The sequence below is a fragment of the Trichoplusia ni genome, chromosome 10, assembly GCF_003590095.1.
Source record: "Trichoplusia ni isolate ovarian cell line Hi5 chromosome 10, tn1, whole genome shotgun sequence".
NCBI classification, from domain to species: Eukaryota; Metazoa; Arthropoda; class Insecta; order Lepidoptera; family Noctuidae; genus Trichoplusia; species Trichoplusia ni.
The window spans coordinates 9705296-9725749 of NC_039487.1; the positions used below are offsets into that span (position 1 = coordinate 9705296).

A 20454-nucleotide genomic window follows, 5' to 3' on the forward strand; every position below is an offset into this window, starting at 1 on the left:
TATAAAGTTTACCTGCAGGTACAGTTTAAATGTACAGGTATCACAATAAGGCATAACATATTGTGGATGGTTAGCTTTAAAGCCTAGGTGTTATTGATCAGTATAGCTCTATACTTAGCTCTCCTTATCCGAATTCCAAGCCATTATTCAACCTGACATTTGAATGAATCCGCTCCACACAGACTGTAAAAATGATAGCTATAATACTTCTTACAATACAACATCACGTTTGCTCTATACCTCATTTTCTCAAGCACTTCGTTCAGTATTACGATCACGAGTTCACTATAGCAACGTTTCAACATGATTACCTTGTTCAATTGCGATTCTCTGGAACTCTGTTAAATATTTCAAACCTTAATGTCAAGGGAAATTGTTTAGTTATCTTGAACCGAAAAATAATTTTAGTTTGTTTATAAATACAGTCAAACTATTTCAGGACGATTACTCATTTCATTATCACCAAAAAGGAAAATCAAAATTTATATTTATAGAGTATACTTCGACAGAGAATTTTAAATCTTATTATCCTCATCATTAAGAGAATATATATCTTCCTTTCAAATTACATTTGGTACTTCACTAAAATACCTACTGAAAAAAATCTAGATCTGAAATCTAAATTTTCGAAAATAAATTTTTGCTTTGGTATTTGACATAAGGTGTTTCATTAATTTACATCAAACTTTTGATAGCCTAACTAAATGTTAAAACAAACAACATGACTTGAATTTTCAGGTAACTTAAGTTTCCGATATAGCATGACCTTAAGTACACATTGCACTTGCTTTTATGCCAATAACTAGTTTATTTAGTAGTGTATAATCTTTGGTAGTAGTCGCCCGAGGACTAAATTCGTCAACTATCCGAGAGCTGCTTTGCCTAGTATACGAAGTACCTTACAGTGTCCAACAAAAGGGTCCGCTGCCAAAGCCCACAAAATCCAAACGTATAGATACCTACTATTGATAACCAAAACTGAATAGAACTTGCTTTTCAAATATTTACTTAAATACCTTTGCTATTGATACTCCTGAAGGGAGGATTTCTTTCCTATTTTTATGAATCACATTTATCAAAGTCAAGTCCTTTAAGACTAATGTACTTCCAGGTAAGGGTCTGAGGGTTTAACGTGTCCTCCCGGCAAAGGTTGAGTGGTTTATGGATGCAAACGGACATATTAATTACTTTTCTATAAAGATCTGTTTAATGGGAAAGTTTTTATAGACTCTTTCTTGGACCTTCCAATTGATATCATTCAAAATTTTTAGTCATTGAAAATAATTTATTTGCCGGCTCACTGCTATAAAAAGCGTAGTAATTTAATTATTTGAAATTTATAAGTGTTATTACTGACATGCGGTTCACACCAGGCCTTTTTTTATCAAAATTGACACTTCATCAAATAAGTTAATCTTATTGCTTCAATTTTAATTACAAAATTATTAACAGCCGGTTTCATGTGAGGAAATTAAGAAAATTTTGCTCCGTAAAAGAGATTTTCCAGGAATGGTTAATAATGCAATAAAAAAATTGCTTTCGGAGCATGCGTTTTTTACATGAAAATTCATATATTTTATAAAACAATTGAAAAAGAATGGTTTCTTTTTTAAACTTGTTTATTTTTAAAAGATTGCGTTTCTATCCACTCGAGAACTTCGATATCCCAATTTTCCGGTAATAAAAAATATGATCCTCGAACTCATTCGTTGTAAGTAAATAAACGAATACATCTTCACGTTTATATTGTACTAACTACGGAGAGCAGAGATTGCATAACAAACAAGACCTTGCCCTTGATGTAACAGCTTCTATATTCACGGATGTCGTAAAAGCTGAGGAATAAAACCTCATTCATTACTCTTTTATGGGTAAGACCAGTAGGTCATTCCTTAGATAAAGACATTGCTACCAATTTGCAAGAGAACTAAAGAAGTATAAAATAATAAGAATACGCAGATCGATTGCAATGATCCGTAGCGATCTGAGATACATGAGTGATTAAAAAAAAATCCAATTCTCGTTGATGTCTATACTGTACCTACTCAAAATTATACTAGCAAAATTCAATTCGATAAAAGGATAATAGTGTTATCATAGCATCACTACTTACATCAAATATATAAAGCAAATTTTGCTTATAAATTTTCACTGGCACTGCACCTTCAATAACTTTCATCAACAGCCTACCCTTGGTATTAGAGGCTAATGCCTGTTTTCACCAGTAGCGTTTTAGTGTCAACCTAAAGCAAAATAAGGGACTGTTTTCATTTCACCAACGGTTAAGTGATAACTAAAGCATAAACGGGCTCCTTATAATTGTGTGCTGGATTGTCGGCCTCCTAACTCCACTTAGGTGACAGTATTTTCATGTTTTTAAGTGATCGACCGAGATTAGCACGATTCAAAACACCACAATGATCACAAACTTTTATGAAGCTGTGGAAGCAATAGAAGCTGTAGTCTCAATAGTTTCCTAATAGAAGCGTGCGACCACGTTTCTTACACGGAAGAGAAGGATTTTCATAAATATGATGAGAAAGATCATTCGATATAGGTTTTCTAGGGAAAGTATTTTATTTATAATGCAAAAAATACATTTATTAGAATTCCTGCCTAAAAAGTATCAGTCAAAAAGTATTAAATGTCTTAGGAGATATTTGGTTGAACTAGTTCGATTTGAACCTTTTTTTACATATTTATGCACCACGATGTAAAATCAAGTTCTCAACAAAACTCATAAATACGACGATTATTCAAGCATTAGCTATTTATTAACATTAACAAACATTTGATATATACACGTATAGTAAAAGATTCTTATTTATCTCTAGATCTCATTGTTTGTTCTGTATTGTCTCCAAGCCTATGTCCCTGGTACTAGTTCGGGTCGAGTGTATTTGTTCACAAAATAAAGGAAACAAGTGTGAAAGTTAGTCTTTTGCTTGTCCGGGGGACTTTGAGGAAATGAGGCTGGAGGCGGATAATAAACATGCGAGGAAAAAGAAAAATAAAAGGACCAGAAGCCGAATGGAATTTTGTAGTAGGCATTGTGATTTGTTTTGCTCGTGTGTACTGAGCTCTACAAATGATTACATCCTGTCACCCTAAATAAATAGATGCGATAGTCGATGTAATTCTTAATTAAAACCCTAGACGTTTTGGGAACGACTTTCGTTATTGTTTCTATATGTCTCTTTATTTACGAGATAACATAATGTAAAGAGACCCGGTCCTTTTAAAGGAGTACACCGTATGGGGATACAGGGCCAACATGCAGAAGTTGTGCAAAACTTTAATCTTATATAACATCTACAAAGAATCATTCACCACCGCTTTATGGGAGATTAGAAATAAACTGTCCAAAGTAGATGCAGAACTATTGCATCCTAACTACAAGATCGGATACATAATTAATTTTACAACGTTCGGGTTGACGCGTGACGTCAGAAAAAAAAAGCTTTACAAAATTCACACTTCAGCATCAAACACAATACGTTCCCGGTTTTAGCATACTTTTTTAATCATTACTCGCTACCATTTTTCAGTTAAAAGTCCTATTTGCCAATATTCAAGTTTGACGGAGGTTTTTATCGAGCATCGCTTTTGTGGGAATATCGGTCAAGTACTTCACACATTTCGTATACCTCCAGGCATTTTACATCTTTTCAAATCGACTTTCCGAAAAAAAGCGTTGACTGGACAAAGTGAATTCCAGAAAACTTTTATACCGGTCAAAAACGGTACCACGAAATAAAATATACAATAGGGATAAAGGACACTTCTTGGTATCGATCAAAACCAGATTTCGCATAAAAATGTCAAAAAAATATAACCTACCAACGGAAAACAATTGAATACGCTTAAAAAATGCGCGTACAAAAAATGTACATGTCTATTACCTTGTAGACGATACACCACTCTATATTGATTTAGTAAGATCATTGGTACTCACTTGGCAACTGGATTTTTGTCAGCTGCGTACTGAAGACGTTTTTGTAACGTTTCCTGTGCCTGTGCATACCAGTAGTGGCGATCTGTAAAGAAAAAGCACTTAAGTCTTTACATTTCACTTTAATGTAAGCTCCTTGGAACTTATTATAATTACTGGACGTGTTACTAGTTTTAGACTAACCGGAACCTTATTATGAGCTAACGCAGCGGCAGCGTCGCCAGTCAATCTGTCCTAAGTACTTACAGTAACAGTATTTGTAATATTGATTCAAGGAATAACAATGATTCTCTATTATCATTATACTGCCTGAGTGAAAAAAAATAAAATTACAATCAAAACTACGAGTGACATGAAGAGTAATAAATCGAAACCTCCTTTTTAAAAACGTTTAAAAAAACTCAAAACATAACATTTGAAAGTACCGCGTACTGGTTAGGCCAATCAATTAAAACGGGTCATAAACTCATTAGTACAAGGATTAATAAAGTTGGTGAAACGTGAATTTTAGTGGTCCGTACATTAATTTGCGTTCAACATTATACAGCGAGCCATACGATTAGTTACGAATACATTAAAGATACACAAATAGAATTTTATTTATAGGAACTAGTACAATATCGAAATCGAAGTATCTATTATTATTGTTATAATCCTTTTTCCTGTCTTATTTTGGCAGTTGCATCGCAGTATCCTCTTATACGTATTTTTAGCCTTTCAGATTGACCTCAAAAAATGCTTTCATATTGCTCTTAATAACCGGTTAAGAGTCAGACGAATCGCGACAATGAGCATTCCGTAAAAATAAGGAGAAAAGAAAATCGGTAACTACCTACCGATATTCCTGTAAAATTTGCACTGTCTAACTCTATGCTTCCTGAGATACAGCCTAGTGCGAACGGACGGATAGACAGACAGACAGCGGAGCCCCAGTCGGGGTACTATTTTCACCCTTTAAGTACTAAACCCCAAAAACTAACGAATATTACACATATTTAACGAATCAACATTTCAATATCTAGATGACAAATATCTTCAGAACAAATACGTTACAAATTTGGTCTTAAATAAACACAGCTAAGGTTGAAATAACATCAACAGAATTAATATTTACTCCAAATGCCTGCAAATTAAAGGCCATCGTAGCATAGAAACGTCAATCCATGCAGAAGTTTGTCAACGAGTCACAAACGAAAACCGAGTGGAGAACTGACAAGAGACAAATGAATAACTTTGTGGAATCCCAGGAAGCCTCTTAGTTGTAAATTGTTTATTCAAAATTAATATAAACTTAAATGAAGTACTTAGTACAATAGGAATTTCATAGTCAATAAAATAATGACTTCGTGGAAATTGACTTTAAATTATTTTAGTTAATTAATCAAAATAAGCGACGTTATTCATCATTACGTTACTAACAACATGAAAATTATCACAATTAATACTTAATAATCTGAACTGAGAGTAGTTTTAATTTAATATTTCAAATTCATTTATTTAAAAATATTTAAGTGAATTTATCAAAACTGTCACGACTACGATATTAACCATATCTGCGTATTTAATTAATTCCCACGTCAAACATTAAAATCAAATATTTGTTTCGTGAACTGACTCCATTATGTTCCAGTGGCAAATGAATAACGACCGTATTTAATCAGAACGAAAACAACTGGAAGTCATTACAAGCGTGTTGATGCTATTATTTAAATTCTCTTAGAATTGTTCGTGCTTAGCCTCGAATTTTGTTTATTTAGTCCATAAATGTATGTTATTATGTTGTTCACCCCCAAGCACTTCAATTATCAATGGTTAACCTATTTCGACTACTTGGTAGGCATAAATGAAATGTCTGCCATTTGTATTATCTTAATAGAACCTTAAAAGAAATGGACGCAATTGAGGTCATGTTAATTTCGTTGATACACAAGATAAACATCAACAATATACCTCAAATTATCGTTTTCGAGAACATTTTGGACAATGTCTTATAATGAGCTACTAAGGTCTTTTAGTATAAACTTATTGACGCATTGCTCAAAAGTCTCGCAAGAAAATAAAAGAGACGAAAACTTAAAAAAACGGAAGTCCACGAAGACCCATTTTTGACAATCATGTACTAAATGGATGTCCTTACCATATGCTTCTTTTGCCTCAGTCTTCTGCGGCGCCGGCGAAAGAACGCTGGTACTGATAGTAGACATCATGATCGCGATGCAGCACCAAGCACTCATGATTCACAAGCCTCATCGGTGCTGCAGTCTTTCCCGGGCGGCCCGAAGAAACTCACGCTAAAGTTCTCCACTTAACTGCCCCTCAACCTTTAATGTTTTCACTGAAGCTTGATCTGCAAAAGACGAAAACACATTTAGATTCTCGGAGAAAATTTAGGAGATTTTTTCGGAAGATTTTTTTCTGAGATAAGAAAATTACGTTTTATTTCTTATTGAACCTCTTGCTTTGTAGATTGTAAGACCAATTTGTCATGTTCTTAGGTACTCGCAATGAAATGTAACCTTTTGTTACGTGTCGACATCAGAAAACGAACCAGATATTTCTAAGACGACAATAGTAATAAAAGACCAAAGTCAATCTTCCATAAAACACGCCAAAAACCTACCAAATCAGATTTATTAGACGTTAGACACGAAAATAGACCAATACCTGCTTAATGAAATCTTTGTAAAATTATTGTACCTACTGGGAAGAAAAAACAAGAAACCCAATTACGGGGATGACCCACGTGATATCTATTTCGAAGGCATTTTGATAAAATACACGTCTTATATGTCTGAATTATGATAATAAGGCGACGCGAGATACACAAACATGATTCGATTATTCGTTATTTATTGAAATCGATCCTATATCAATAAAATCGAATAAGGTAGGTAGTAGCGATACTTAAATATGAAATGAATCGGATTTCAGATGGTATATTGACTGTTTTGACGTTAGCTTTAATTTGTCTGTTCCATAAAACTACTTACTTCATTATTTTTGTTATCAGATCATTCGTGATGATTATAGTAATTTGGTTACAATATTCCTCATGCCACGGTACTGATATATTTGGTATATTGTGTCACAAGTATTTTCAACACTTTTAGAAAGTTCGATAGAATTGAAATATTCCCACATAAAATTACACATTTTTACCATTTGGATTATAAATGTTGCAGCATCTCAATCATGTAATGGTCGGAGATGGCTCCTCTCGTAAAGTGAAATATTCAATTACTTGCCCAGAAATCAATTTTCTGACCTTCATACTTGAATTGGAAATATTGATGGTAAAATGCTTTCACATCTTTCACGTTCTGCAACCATTAAAATTATCTGAGTTAGCTTAGCTCTACAAACTAATCTTGGCAAAGACTGACACATAATTAATCATATTAAATTTCATTACAAGGAATTCCAAAACAACCTTCAAAATATTTCTTGTACATCACAAAGATTTCTCATTTCCTGTACATATCTTAAAGGAAATAGCCAAAATTAATATTTAGTCCCGCTTTGAAAATAAATCTGCGCACACATAGAGACAAAGCGATTAAAGAACAATGGAAAATCTCATTTATCTTGAAGGCACTGCGAATACATTGATAAGAAGTTAGGCGAGGTTAGCAAGGACAGCCGTGAAGTTCAAAACTTTCCTGATTGCGGTCAGTGAAAAGGCAAACTTTAAAATTGTTTTGAACCAGAACAGAAGTTCAATCAATATAATTTGTTATCGAGCGACTTGTTTTAATCCCTTGCGGCTATCTGCTCAACAGAGTCCATATTAACTTTGGTACTCTAACTGTTAAAATGCTGAAAATGTTAATAAGCTTGTTTAATTGTCTTGTTCAAGATTCCTTCGAGTGTCGATAATTGAATGGTTTTAAATTAAATCATGTTGTTAGAAATCTAACTTTAGATTGACCTGTTTAGGAATCTTGTATTGCTTTCGATTGAAATACTGGTATTGTTTCATTTCACGGTTCGTTAAAGTTCAAAGGGAATTAGTATTTCAAGGATACAATTTAAAGGTATTTATAAACCTTTGAAACGTAATCGTGACACATACATTAAATAATATTGAGGCTAGAACTATGGCATCTTTGCTAAGTCTATGTTCATATTACTTTTGAAAATCATAACTAGTAGGGGCTTTTAATGTCTAGGAATAATATGACTATTCTACTACACGAGACAAAACGATGATTCTTCTTCAGACATGCTATTATTACTTAAAGCAGAGGGGGGAGGGTAGGCATTCAAAATCTCTTTCTTTTATTGGACTGTTTTTCTAACAGTTACGAATTATCAGTATTCCCTTCTGTCCCCTTATGTTCATTATCATGAACTACAAAAGATTGAAAAGCAAAGTTGATTATTTCTTTATCCAAAAATGTAAGAAGAATTTTGCCATAAATGTATCTTGAAAAGAAAATATTGAGAGCATTTGATTGAATTATTGTACGCTGCCGAAAATCGAGTTCCGATAATCATAGAATTATTTATTGCCGTTCCGACTTCTGATTGTACTGAAGCATTTTTGCAGCTCTATTTCCGCAGCGGCAAGTTATCTAATATCAAGAACAACACGATTCCGCCAGTAGTTTTGCAATGTCACTGTCAAAGAGCGTTCGTAATCAGACAACATGACATTTTGGCAGTCATCATATTATTTAGAAAGGTAATTATAATATGTTCACTGGGTATATCGTCTTTCATCGGATTAAATTTACAGTGTAGGGCCAACTATAAACAGCACATTTTGTTAGAACTTTTAGGTTTTGTTACACTAACAGGTTTTTGCATGTAGTTATAAACTTGCAAATGAGACTAACTATGAGAATTAAATAAATCTTTAAAAATACGTCACAGATAGGTACCTACCTACCTACAAAAGTTCTCTGAGTGTTTGGTATCTTGGCATGAGTAAATTAGGCGTTAAGAATATTGATGGTAAGGAATTGGGTCAAAATAATAAGGCCGTGTGTATGCGAGTCTATAGCCGCGTTCACACGAAATGTATAGTATGTCAGCTGCCGGCTGTGAGTGAGCGTTATGTAGAGGATTGTATTTCCATACATATTCTCAATCTCGTTCATGATACGCGTAATTATTAAGCCACGCATAACCGCTGACGAAAAATAGCGTACAGTTTCACAACAGTTTGGTAACAGTGAATTTCAGGCATGGCCATGAACGTTGGGGGACGTTTCAATCACCCAGTGGGTTTTAAGACTGCGAGAACCCAACGTCTCCTCACGCCTCCTTTATCCTCTAATTAAAGTCATTAGCTTTTCACCAAAACAACATGTAGCCAGCCATCGATCGCTGGCTCGTCTGTATAGTTTGAACGAATACTAAAAGTTTTTAATGTTATTCATAATAAACAAATAGAAGTGTTAACCCTGCGTCACATTGCCGCGTCGCCGACAGTTATGTCTCTAGGGCACAGCCGGGCATTTGATTGTCACCTGTTTCAAACGCGGAGACAGTTAAGTCGCTATGCGGCAACCACAAATTGCGGAAGTTCCTTTGTCATATTAGGTGAGACGTGTGTTTTAATTTTTTACATGATTACTTTTAAAGAGGTTTATTTTCAATACACAATACTCAATAATTTTATTGCAGTTATGGCCGAAACCGTGATACCTACAATATATGTACATATAAAATAATTTTTAATTGCAAAAAAAAACTGAATTCTGAATCTTATTTATTACTTTGCAATAAAATAGAAATAATACATTAAAAAGTCAAACCTCAGGTAGGACTTTAAACAGCGACAGCTTACCAATATTGCCCACTAAGCTACCGATGTCACTGACTAAGAATTTGAATTTGTTTATTGCATCGTGACACGACTTATGTTGGATGAGTCCTGTCTGAGGTTCGAATTTCCTCATCAGAATATCTTCATGCAATTCGCAGCAGTTTCTGTGAATGAAAATAATTTTAAAAGCTGTCATATAATTTTATAATAATTGATATCAGAAATGTAATATAACATAAACCCGCTTTGTTTTGTAATTTTAGACAGCTTGTTAAGGAGACCATTTATTATACTAAATTCTTGGAAACCTTCCAATGTACGCCCATATATTAATATTCTGATAACATTCGGGACAGCTTTGGGAATGTTCATTTGCCGTTCTAAGCAACGCACATGTTAATTAATATTGTGTTTTGTTACTAAATAATGTTTCTGTAAGAAATATCATATAAATAATTATATATTCCGTAAAACATCAACGGATTTAATCCGAAGTTTCTCGGTAAGTAACGAGCATCAAAAATGTATAATAATTGATATTGATCACTTCGATTTCTGCGGGTTGGCGATTTTAGATTCCAAAATTAGGAAACCCGGTTTTATCGGGACGTTTTCTTTCTCGTGTCTTAGAATGTTAAGTTTACATGCATAAATACGAAAAGACACTTCAGTAATTGCCTGCGCGGGGATCAAAAATGCACCTCGTGCATACACAGTACATAGCACATAAAAGCAGATTTTTATGCTTATTAATTTAAAAAAGACAAGCCCCCTACCACCTCTTCAAGTAGTTAATATTATTGCAGTTGTATAAGCATGACTGATAAAGAGCGGCGTTTTTATTCCACAATAGCAACAATACGATTTTAGGAGATACCTACCTGTAAATAAATAGCACCTATAAATAAATTTTACACTGATGACATATTAAACTGTTAGACGAGCACACCGTCGGAACTTTTACGGTATATGTAAGCTTCAAATTTAAGTTGGAGCAAGTTTAGTACGTAACGACAATAATCCAGTATCAGAACAAGGAATTCAAGTCCACTTAAGTTTTCGTACTGTCTTACTTGGTAAAGTTTTCGGCTTACCGCATCTTCGGAAAATGTTGAAGGAACTCTTCAGAAATTTCAGGTACGTAAGTGGCACTCAGCCAGTATGTTATGATGCAGTTTTGTCATAGCAATTTTGTTGTATGAGACGAATTATCTTTATAGATTTTTACTGGATTTGTGTTTCGAGAAGGATGTAAGTGAAATGATTCTATTGGTTCTAATTATACATTTGGTCGAAATTCTACAACTGGATTTATTTGACATATATTTGTAAAAAAACTCTTATTCCATATGTTGTGTCGATAATGAAAAAAGATAATAAATAAAATCAGTTTATTACGTGAACTCTAATCTGGTCAAATAAAACAATATTTAGCTCTCATACAAATCCAGATTAGGAGAACATAAAAGTTATACAACATTATTTACTAGCCAAACACTTCGAATAAAAAAGCTCGAGTAAATCTTTATTACGTCTGCTCAAAAAATAAAACAGTCTATCTAAATACGGCAAAGAAATTCTGATTTTTAGACACATAGCTGTTTCTAAAATATTTTATTACGGTAAGCGGATCTTTTTAAGATATTATACATTTCCATCGGTAATCTGTGAAAACTAAAAGCTTAACAATTGTACGTTTTAATTCTCTAAGAGCTTTAGTACGTATTTTTTCAAAATTCACGCAGTTAGCGTGGTGGTGTTGCACTTGTGTTTTAAGGTATGAGCGAATAAGTACGTACTCTCAGTACGTTCATCACATCGCATCGCTTGCGCTCATGAAGCACTCAATGAAATGTTTGGTTTGCGAAGGCGTCATGCATTAGTGTTTCAGCGAGTGGCTTGTTGCTCCTTTATAACTAAATGATACAGTTTATCAGCATAATTGGGCAAACAATTTTGACAACTGGTAACACTGAAATATAATTATATTTCTAAGTTAATTATGCACGAGTTAAGACATAGTGGTCAAATAAGATCTTCCTTATTAAATACTCAGATAAATCTGATACCAACACAGGTCAAATAGTAACCAACAAAAGTTGGTACAAATAGTAACCAACACAGGTCTTGGGAAAGGTACCTACAAGTTTTTTTTTTAACACTGGGCTTTTTCGGCATTTGTCCAAGAAGACTTAAAGGAGCCTTCATTAATTACATCGGAATAAAGGTATCTGGTAATATTTTTTGTTCCAGACAAAAAATATTCACACAAGCGCCGTAGTTTTTGTCTAAAACACGAAAAGCCGGCTCAGTCCGCTGTAACAGATTTTCGATTAACGGCTAACTGAATACGAGAAAATTGTTTTTTATTAAAGCTGTCGGAAAAGTTGTTTATTGAAATACACCAAGTTTATAATAAACATCCTTGGAGCCAAAGAAAGGAAATCAGTCGAATATATGATGTTTTACTTACAAAACAAATATATAATCACTAGCTGTTGCCCGCGACTTCGTCCCCGTGGGTAGAAAATATAAGTTATGATTTATACCCGCCCAGTTTTTTTTCACATTTTCCATTGTATCTTCGATCCTATTAGTCGCAGCGTGATGGTTTATAGCCTAAAGCCTTCCTCGATGAATGATCTATTCAACACAAAAAGAATTTTTCAATTTGGTCCAGTAGTACCTGAGATTAGCGCGTTCAAACAAACAAACAAACAAACAAACTCTTCACCTTTATATATTAGTAAGTAAGTAAGTATATTAGTATAATATAGAGTATAGATAATAACAGCCTATTATATAAATATCCAAGGTCCTACTACTGGACACAAAAATCATCCCGTTAAGAAAAATTGGAGAATAGATCGCCTATGCTAGCTAACTAAAATTTGCAGCAAGTAACAATTCAGTCAAAACGACCACAATAACGCAATTAATATCAATTACCTTTCACAGCGACTACTTTAAAGCATTACAACTTGCAACTTTTATGCAAAAGCAATTTGTAAATTGTATGACTCCTTTTTTTTCAAATAGGTATTCATTTCATTGTTATGGATTGTAAAAAAAAAATAAACAGCTAAAATTGTTATGAAAACGTCTAACAAATCGAATCATATTATACTAGTCATCTAATGTTAAGTCAATACTCAATAAGTAGGTACATTGATTTCCACGATGTGATCTTCGGTGGTAGGTACATAAGATACATTAGTTTTAAAGCATTAAAGTATCCTTATCCTTACATATTATAAAACAAAGTCCCTCGCCGCGTCTGTCTGTCTGTCTGTTCGCGATAAACTAGAAAAGTACTGAACGGATTTTTATGCGGTTTTCAACGATTGATAGAGCAATTCTTGAGGAAGGTTTTAGTGTATAATAAGTTTAGGTTTTGTGTAAACTGACGATATTACAGCGATATTAGTTAAACATGTCGGAAAAAATTAAGCCATTCGAGAGCTTTCATCGAGAACGCTGCCAAAACCTTTCGAGTTACAACAAAACAATGTATGGCAAGTTTGTACCTCTTTAATAGATCTACAAAAAAGTCCGCGGTGGTATATGTCTATCTTCCAAGGATAACCCACAATAACCATTTTTATGTGTTTTCTTAATACAGTAAAATTATTGGTTACTTACGAACCTCTTTTTAACAATACAGTATTAATCCTTATCCAAATAAATAAGTTAGATATATTATGCATGTAATATAGAACAAAATTGCCTTTTACACTACGCCAAAAATGTTAATAGGTAATGAGTTATCGTAATATTAAAATCTCCGCGCGAGAAATTAAAAATCGATGAAACGTAGCGAAGATATCGTTGGCATCTATATACTAATTGTACTATATATATACTAATTACTATGTATATACTATGTATGTACTATGTATATACTAATTGTTTGTTTGAAAGCGCTAATCTCAGAAACTACTGGTTCAAATTGAAAAAATATTTTTGTGTTGAATATACCATTAATCGAGGGAGGTTTTAGGCTATATGTATATCATCACGCTGCGACCAATAGGAGCGAAGAAAAAGTCATAACTTATATCTTCTAACCACGCAGACGAAGTCGCGGGCAACAGCTATCCTTATCCTTATCCTTATCCTTACATATTATAAAACAAAGTCCCTCGCCGCGTCTGTCTGTCTGTCTGTTCGCGATAAACTAGAAAAGTACTGAACGGATTTTTATGCGGTTTTCAACGATAGATAGAGCAATTCTTGAGGAAGGTTTTAGTGTATAATAAGTTTAGGTTTTGTGTAAACTGACGATATTACAGCGATATTAGTTAAACATGTCGGAAAAAATTAAGCCATTCGAGAGCTTTCATCGAGAACGCTGCCAAAACCTTTTGAGTTACAACAAAACAATGTATGGCGAGTTTGTACCTCTTTAATAGATCTACAAAAAAGTCCGCGGTGGTATATGTCTATCTTCCAAGGATAACCCACATTAACCATTTTTATGTGTTTTCTTAATACAGTAAAATTATTGGTTACATACGAACCTCTTTTTAACAATACAGTATTAATCCTTATCCAAATAAATAAGTTAGATATATCATGCATGTAATATAGAACAAAATTGCCTTTTACACTACGCCAAAAATGTTAATAGGTAACCTTACATATTATAAAACAAAGTCCCTCGCCGCGTCTGTCTGTCTGTCTGTTCGCGATAAACTAGAAAAGTACTGAACGGATTTTTATGCGGTTTTCAACGATAGATAGAGCAATTCTTGAGGAAGGTTTTAGTGTATAATAAGTTTAGGTTTTGTGTAAACTGACGATATTACAGCGATATTAGTTAAACATGTCGGAAAAAATTAAGCCATTCGAGAGCTTTCATCGAGAACGCTGCCAAAACCTTTTGAGTTACAACAAAACAATGTATGGCGAGTTTGTACCTCTTTAATAGATCTACAAAAAAGTCCGCGGTGGTATATGTCTATCTTCCAAGGATAACCCACATTAACCATTTTTATGTGTTTTCTTAATACAGTAAAATTATTGGTTACATACGAACCTCTTTTTAACAATACAGTATTAATCCTTATCCAAATAAATAAGTTAGATATATCATGCATGTAATATAGAACAAAATTGCCTTTTACACTACGCCAAAAATGTTAATAGGTAATGAGTTATCGTAATATTAAAATCTCCGCGCGAGAAATTAAAAATCGATGAAACGTAGCGAAGATATCGTTGGCATCTATATACTAATTGTACTATATATATACTAATTACTATGTATATACTATGTATGTACTATGTATATACTAATTGTTTGTTTGATTGTTTGTTTGAACGCGCTAATCTCAGAAACTACTGGTTCAAATTGAAAAAATATTTTTGTGTTGAATATACCATTAATCGAGGGAGGTTTAAGGCTATATGTATATCATCACGCTGCGACAAATAGGAGCGAAGAAAAAGTCATAACTTATATCTTCTAACCACGCAGACGAAGTCGCGGGCAACAGCTAGTATAATATATCCGGGGACAACTCACACACGGTTATCTGATCCCAAGCTAAGCAGAGCTTGTGTTATGGTAACCAGACAACTAATAAACTTACTTATATATTTCTAAATACATACATATTATAGATAAATTACACCCAGACACAGAAAAAATGATAGTGCTCATCACACAAACATTTGTTCTGGGTGGAAATCGAACCCACGACCTCCGGTATAGCAGTCAGGGTCACTCACCACTAGACCAACAGCCCAGTCAAAGTCATCCATATAATCACAATTTTTGACGCAATTCAATAAAAATCAAGTTCATAGATGTAAGATACCTAACAATTTTAATTGCCCTCCTTTTTAAAACTTTGGAGAAAAAAAAAATAGTGCCGTAGTTTACATTTAAAACGAGCTATTAACGCTTAATAATTTAAAAGTTGCCATTAATAAACAAATTGGCTTGCATTTCTTTGCTTTGCTTTAATAGAAATGCGAGCAGCTTATTCAAATACTAAAAGCACAGTCGATCTAAAAGGAAAAGTTAAATCTAGATTCAAATGGAAACAAAAGAGTTGCTTTAATGAGATTTCTGGTTCAGCAAAACCTTAGCAAACTACGGAAAAACCTATAAACTACCGTTTGACATGCAAACCAAACGAATTTATTTCTAATCTAAAAGTGTATGGAAATTCGCCCAATTTGAAAGTCCATCTACATAACATATTGTTGAAAGTTTCAAATGAATCTTTTCTTCATGTCCTACATTAGTTTATAATGTAGATTTCCGTAGCTAGATATACTAAAAAGACAGATAAGCAGTTTTGGAGACTATTAACTACAAACGAAGCGTCTGCGACTGAAACTAAAATACAGTTTTAGTAGATAAAAGGAATACGTGAAGTTAAACAGGTACTGGATCATTTTGAAAATACAGGACTTCCTTGAAAACCTTCCTCACGTAGTATGTCGTGGACACTTTCCACACCCATTCAAGTTATTTGCATAAAGATCAAGACTCAGAACATGCATTAGTGAGCACAAGTAGTGATTACATAAATGCCTCTCCTATGCGGAGGTAAAACATGCGACACGTCGATTAACCAAGCACTAAATAAAACCAACAGTTCACTCATACTGGTTCACTTAAAAACATTAAGTAGGTACATCCCTGGGCATCCCTGAGGTTTCCACAGGTGAGTACAACGTTGAGACTTGTTTGAGTTGTTGGTTTTATTCTACGCCTACCCGCATATGAACTCCGCTTTCTGTCATTAATTTCTTTCTCCCCGACAAATTGTATGTGGAACATAGGGACTATTTTTGGACGTCTATTCGTCATTTGGCTTTGCAATCTCTTCTTCAAATCAAAGGCCTCTAGATCCATGAGAAATCCTCAGTTTTTTTAACCATTCCGGGAAAATAAATCAAACTTTTTATAATGTACATACATGGTCTGCAAACCCACTCTTCGATCGTGTAAACAATGTCAGGTACAAAATTGAGTGTAGGTAAATACCAAAAATACAAAAAAAAAACATTTTAAAATGTATAGCTCAAAACTCCATCTTAAAAATATATCTACAGCAGTTACTATTTCAGTAATAAAAAATGAAGTTCGAGAAAAATACTTCGTGTTTTCCGTTCTCAGTGCAACCGATGCGGGTTTTCCCCCCCAATAACAGTATGGCTTCTACAAATCCATGATAGATTAGCGCCCTAGATTGACCGTCAAACTCTTTTGGATCAATCATCAATCTGGATCGCGATCATGACGAGTGAGATCGTGCTTGTACGGGATGCCAATAGTACTTGGTTACAGTTCCTGGAATTGGCGTTTGTGTATCACTATATTATTTTTCAAGCTTTAAAGGATTTTGATGATATTAACAATATCAATATAACGAGAAGTTGATAAGTTGTTCATTGTGAATAAAATCCAAGACAGTTGTTTTCTTATGATATTATTATGTTTAATAAACGATTCATAGAAAAATACAACTTGTTTATAGCTATATAATGTTTTCATTGAGTTTTCCTTTTTTGATTATTCCTTCAATTATGAAGATACAATAACCGAAGATATCTTCTAATTATTTTTCCTAGAATTGCTAATTCTCGTTACAATTTGAATATCATTAAATATCAAAAGATCTTTCTAAGTTCAAAAATCAAGTGGTTACCCTAAAATTATGAAATGGCACCTGAAAGATGATATTCTTGTACTTCATAGGTTTACTATGCTTTAATATTCTAAAGATTAGTGAAGAATTAAATCTAATTATAAGAACCAAATGCCACGCACCACCGTTTGATGTTATCGTGTAAACCACGATTGTTTCAAACTTTCAGATTCCATTCAAAGTTAACAGCAGTTCCGTAGTCGATCGATTACAATCGTTAATTATTACTCGATTCCGACACAAAGTAAACAATTAATGAAGGTAATTTATATCAAAAACTTTACCCCAAACAAAACCAGAATTAAATTAAAGGTATAAATTTTCGTAATTCCTCTATTCTTTTACATTTAATCATTTATTAGACGGTCCGAAATCCTACTTTTTAATTTTTACTTTTTTATGTTTAACACAGCTGTGGGGTTCTCTACGTCACGTCGTTTGGACCGCTATAACAAAGTTATTAAGTACTCAAAGTACCCAAAAACACATTTATTAATTCCGCATAGTGATGTGATATTACTTTTGTTGGAGGGTACAACCGTAAAAGTCATCGAAGCCTGAAAGTTATTTGATAAAGTGACCGAATAATTACAGGCTTCGCTTAATGTTTGCGGGCTTTAATGGGTTTGTCAAAAAATACTCAAATTAATACTTGTTTTTTTTTCTGTATTGATTACTTTGTTCGATATCCTTAATTAATGAAATAGAAATACTTGAATGTATGGTATGTAATGGTCGATGTTGTTGAAGTAGTTTTTTTTTAATATTATGAATGTGTCTGTCTGTCTCCCTTTCACTCGGCTAGTCGTAAGGGGGAATGTGTATAATTGGTAATGAAGGATCAAAGTTTATATGAAACTTTTTTTGTATATTTTACCTACTGTATTTACTGATATGTCAAAATACTGAAATCTGGCTTAAATATTGTTTATTTTAAAATAATGAAATATGAGCAGTACAGCAGTCATTGGGTACTTTGATTTGAAGGGGGGGGGGAGGGGATCGGGAGTTGCTCAAGAGTACATTTTATTGCGTTATTCCCACGGAAACGGGAACCAACAAGTCCACGCGGACGGATTCGCGGGCAACAGCTAGTGAAGAATAAAAACTAATGAGACCAATCGATATGACAACAGATTTTATGCTAATTCAGAATTTAACTAATTGACATCAGTTTTGCGGATAACATTTGGTATTATTTTATAATTCGTGTCAAACATAACGAATAGCTGACACGTAAACCAAACAGAATAATAATATTACTCATGACATGTATCAAATTAATTTTGCATTGTTTATTTGATACCTACATGTAGGAATATTGTAACGAACATAGACCAAATTCGTTTTCCTTTAAATTTAGAGTACTATGGAGATGTATCAAAACAAAAAAAAAATGTAATGTATTGAATTTCCGACTGCCCAAATTTTGTCAAAAAGAAACAAATCACAACCAAGTGGACATTTAAAAGGTAATACTAAAAAAATCCAATCAATAAACGAACTTCAATAGTGTATTCTAACTATAATCAGAATGGGTAATAATCAATTTTACACGAAAGCCACTTTTTCTAATATACTTTCATTAAAATAGACTTTCATTTCTTAAGTAACGTTTATTTAAACCTAACCCTTTATTTAAACCTAAGTTACGAAAATTGATTACTATTTACTAAAAGGGAATACACAAGAAGCTCCAAGGTTGCGATCATAAATCACCGATTAGAAATTTGATGTAAACGCACAATGATCTGAATAGCTAATTACGACCTTAGAGAAAGGACGAGCAATATATATGTTAACGGGCCTTTGTCTTCCCAAGAGAAAATCCTCTTAGATGTACTAGTAATTAAGCGTAGAGATTTGTTCTCTCACGTTTTGCTAGACAACAACAGAACCGAATATAATGGGTATCATATTTCGTTACCAATTTCTTTTGTGTCAGGAAAAACTGTCTATTTATTATTTTTGTTAGAGACAACTGATGGACACACATTTGGAGCACCAATGTATGGGTGTTTTATAGTTTGATGGATTTCCGAAAAGCTTGTTGCGTTGCTTAGATATTGGCCCACTAAGTAAAACTAAGATCATCGAAATCATATTATAAAAACACTTTTTTTCTTTCTTCCTTTTCTCTTTCTATCTTATCCGAGCAACGTATTTTTTAATGAGATCTATGTATTTTATCTGAATACTATAATAAAAACATAATTAGTGGTCAAATTATTAAGCGTATTTCTTTGTGCATGCCATTTCAGTTAACTTCTTAAGATGTAATTTTCTCTAAATACCTTGAATTTTGTTTTTAACAAAGCGGTCCATTGTGCGCTCGACGTTTCACTAATTCACGTTTTATTTTATAATGGAAAGTAACTTTAATGAGAATGTTTCAGGTACCTAATTTCTAGAATATTTTAAAATAATTTTGTTCTGTAATCATTCAATCTTGTGTTTCAATTACTCAAACATAATACCGGGCAAAGTTGAGTTCCCTGTGAAACCCTTAATGTTGTCCTGCAAAAGCTAAACTTATAACCTTAAACCACCAAATGATGATAACAGGAAAAAAGAAACGCTATCCTAAACATTAAGGCATACCAGCGGAAAATCACTAGGAAGTCTATGCATAAATAATTTTGCACAAGAAATCTCAGAGAGACACTGTCAAAGGCTTTTCAATAATCCAATATTTTGTTGACACTATTGTAGAACATTTATATCCTTGCATGCTATTACCAATGACCACGTAAAATGGGACACAATCACCGCAACTATGTACTTAAAAGCTTGTGGTTTTAATATCAATATGACCCAAACCAGAGAGATGAAAAGGAGTCGATCAATATGGCTGTACCTCCCCAATATGATGGCTAACTAGCAAATAGTTCTGATTTAACAATGGGGATGGTGTTTTTTTGTGTAAATTTAAACGCGTATTTACGTACCTATTTTTGCTTTTGTTCCACAAACATAAATTTATCAAATTATACCGAATGGAACTTACGCGTGACGTCACGATTTTCTACAAATTTTAGGTAATCACATGTCTCTAAATTTAA

The 20454-nt window shown here is 33.4% G+C and overlaps 1 protein-coding gene across 2 annotated transcripts in view; it reads right to left on the minus strand.

The window, feature by feature from the left end:
- LOC113498014 (alkaline phosphatase-like) overlaps positions 1–20454 on the minus strand; it is a 103530-nt gene that overhangs the window by 18571 nt on the left and 64505 nt on the right. For both annotated transcript variants that reach the window (XM_026877889.1, XM_026877888.1), the window contains exons 3-4: positions 6090–6299; positions 3956–4037 (exon numbers count right to left, since the gene is read on the minus strand). In XM_026877889.1, the coding sequence (XP_026733690.1) occupies positions 3956–4037; positions 6090–6186 (179 nt within the window). In that variant the 5' untranslated portion in view covers positions 6187–6299. The remainder of the gene's footprint in view (positions 1–3955; positions 4038–6089; positions 6300–20454) is intronic.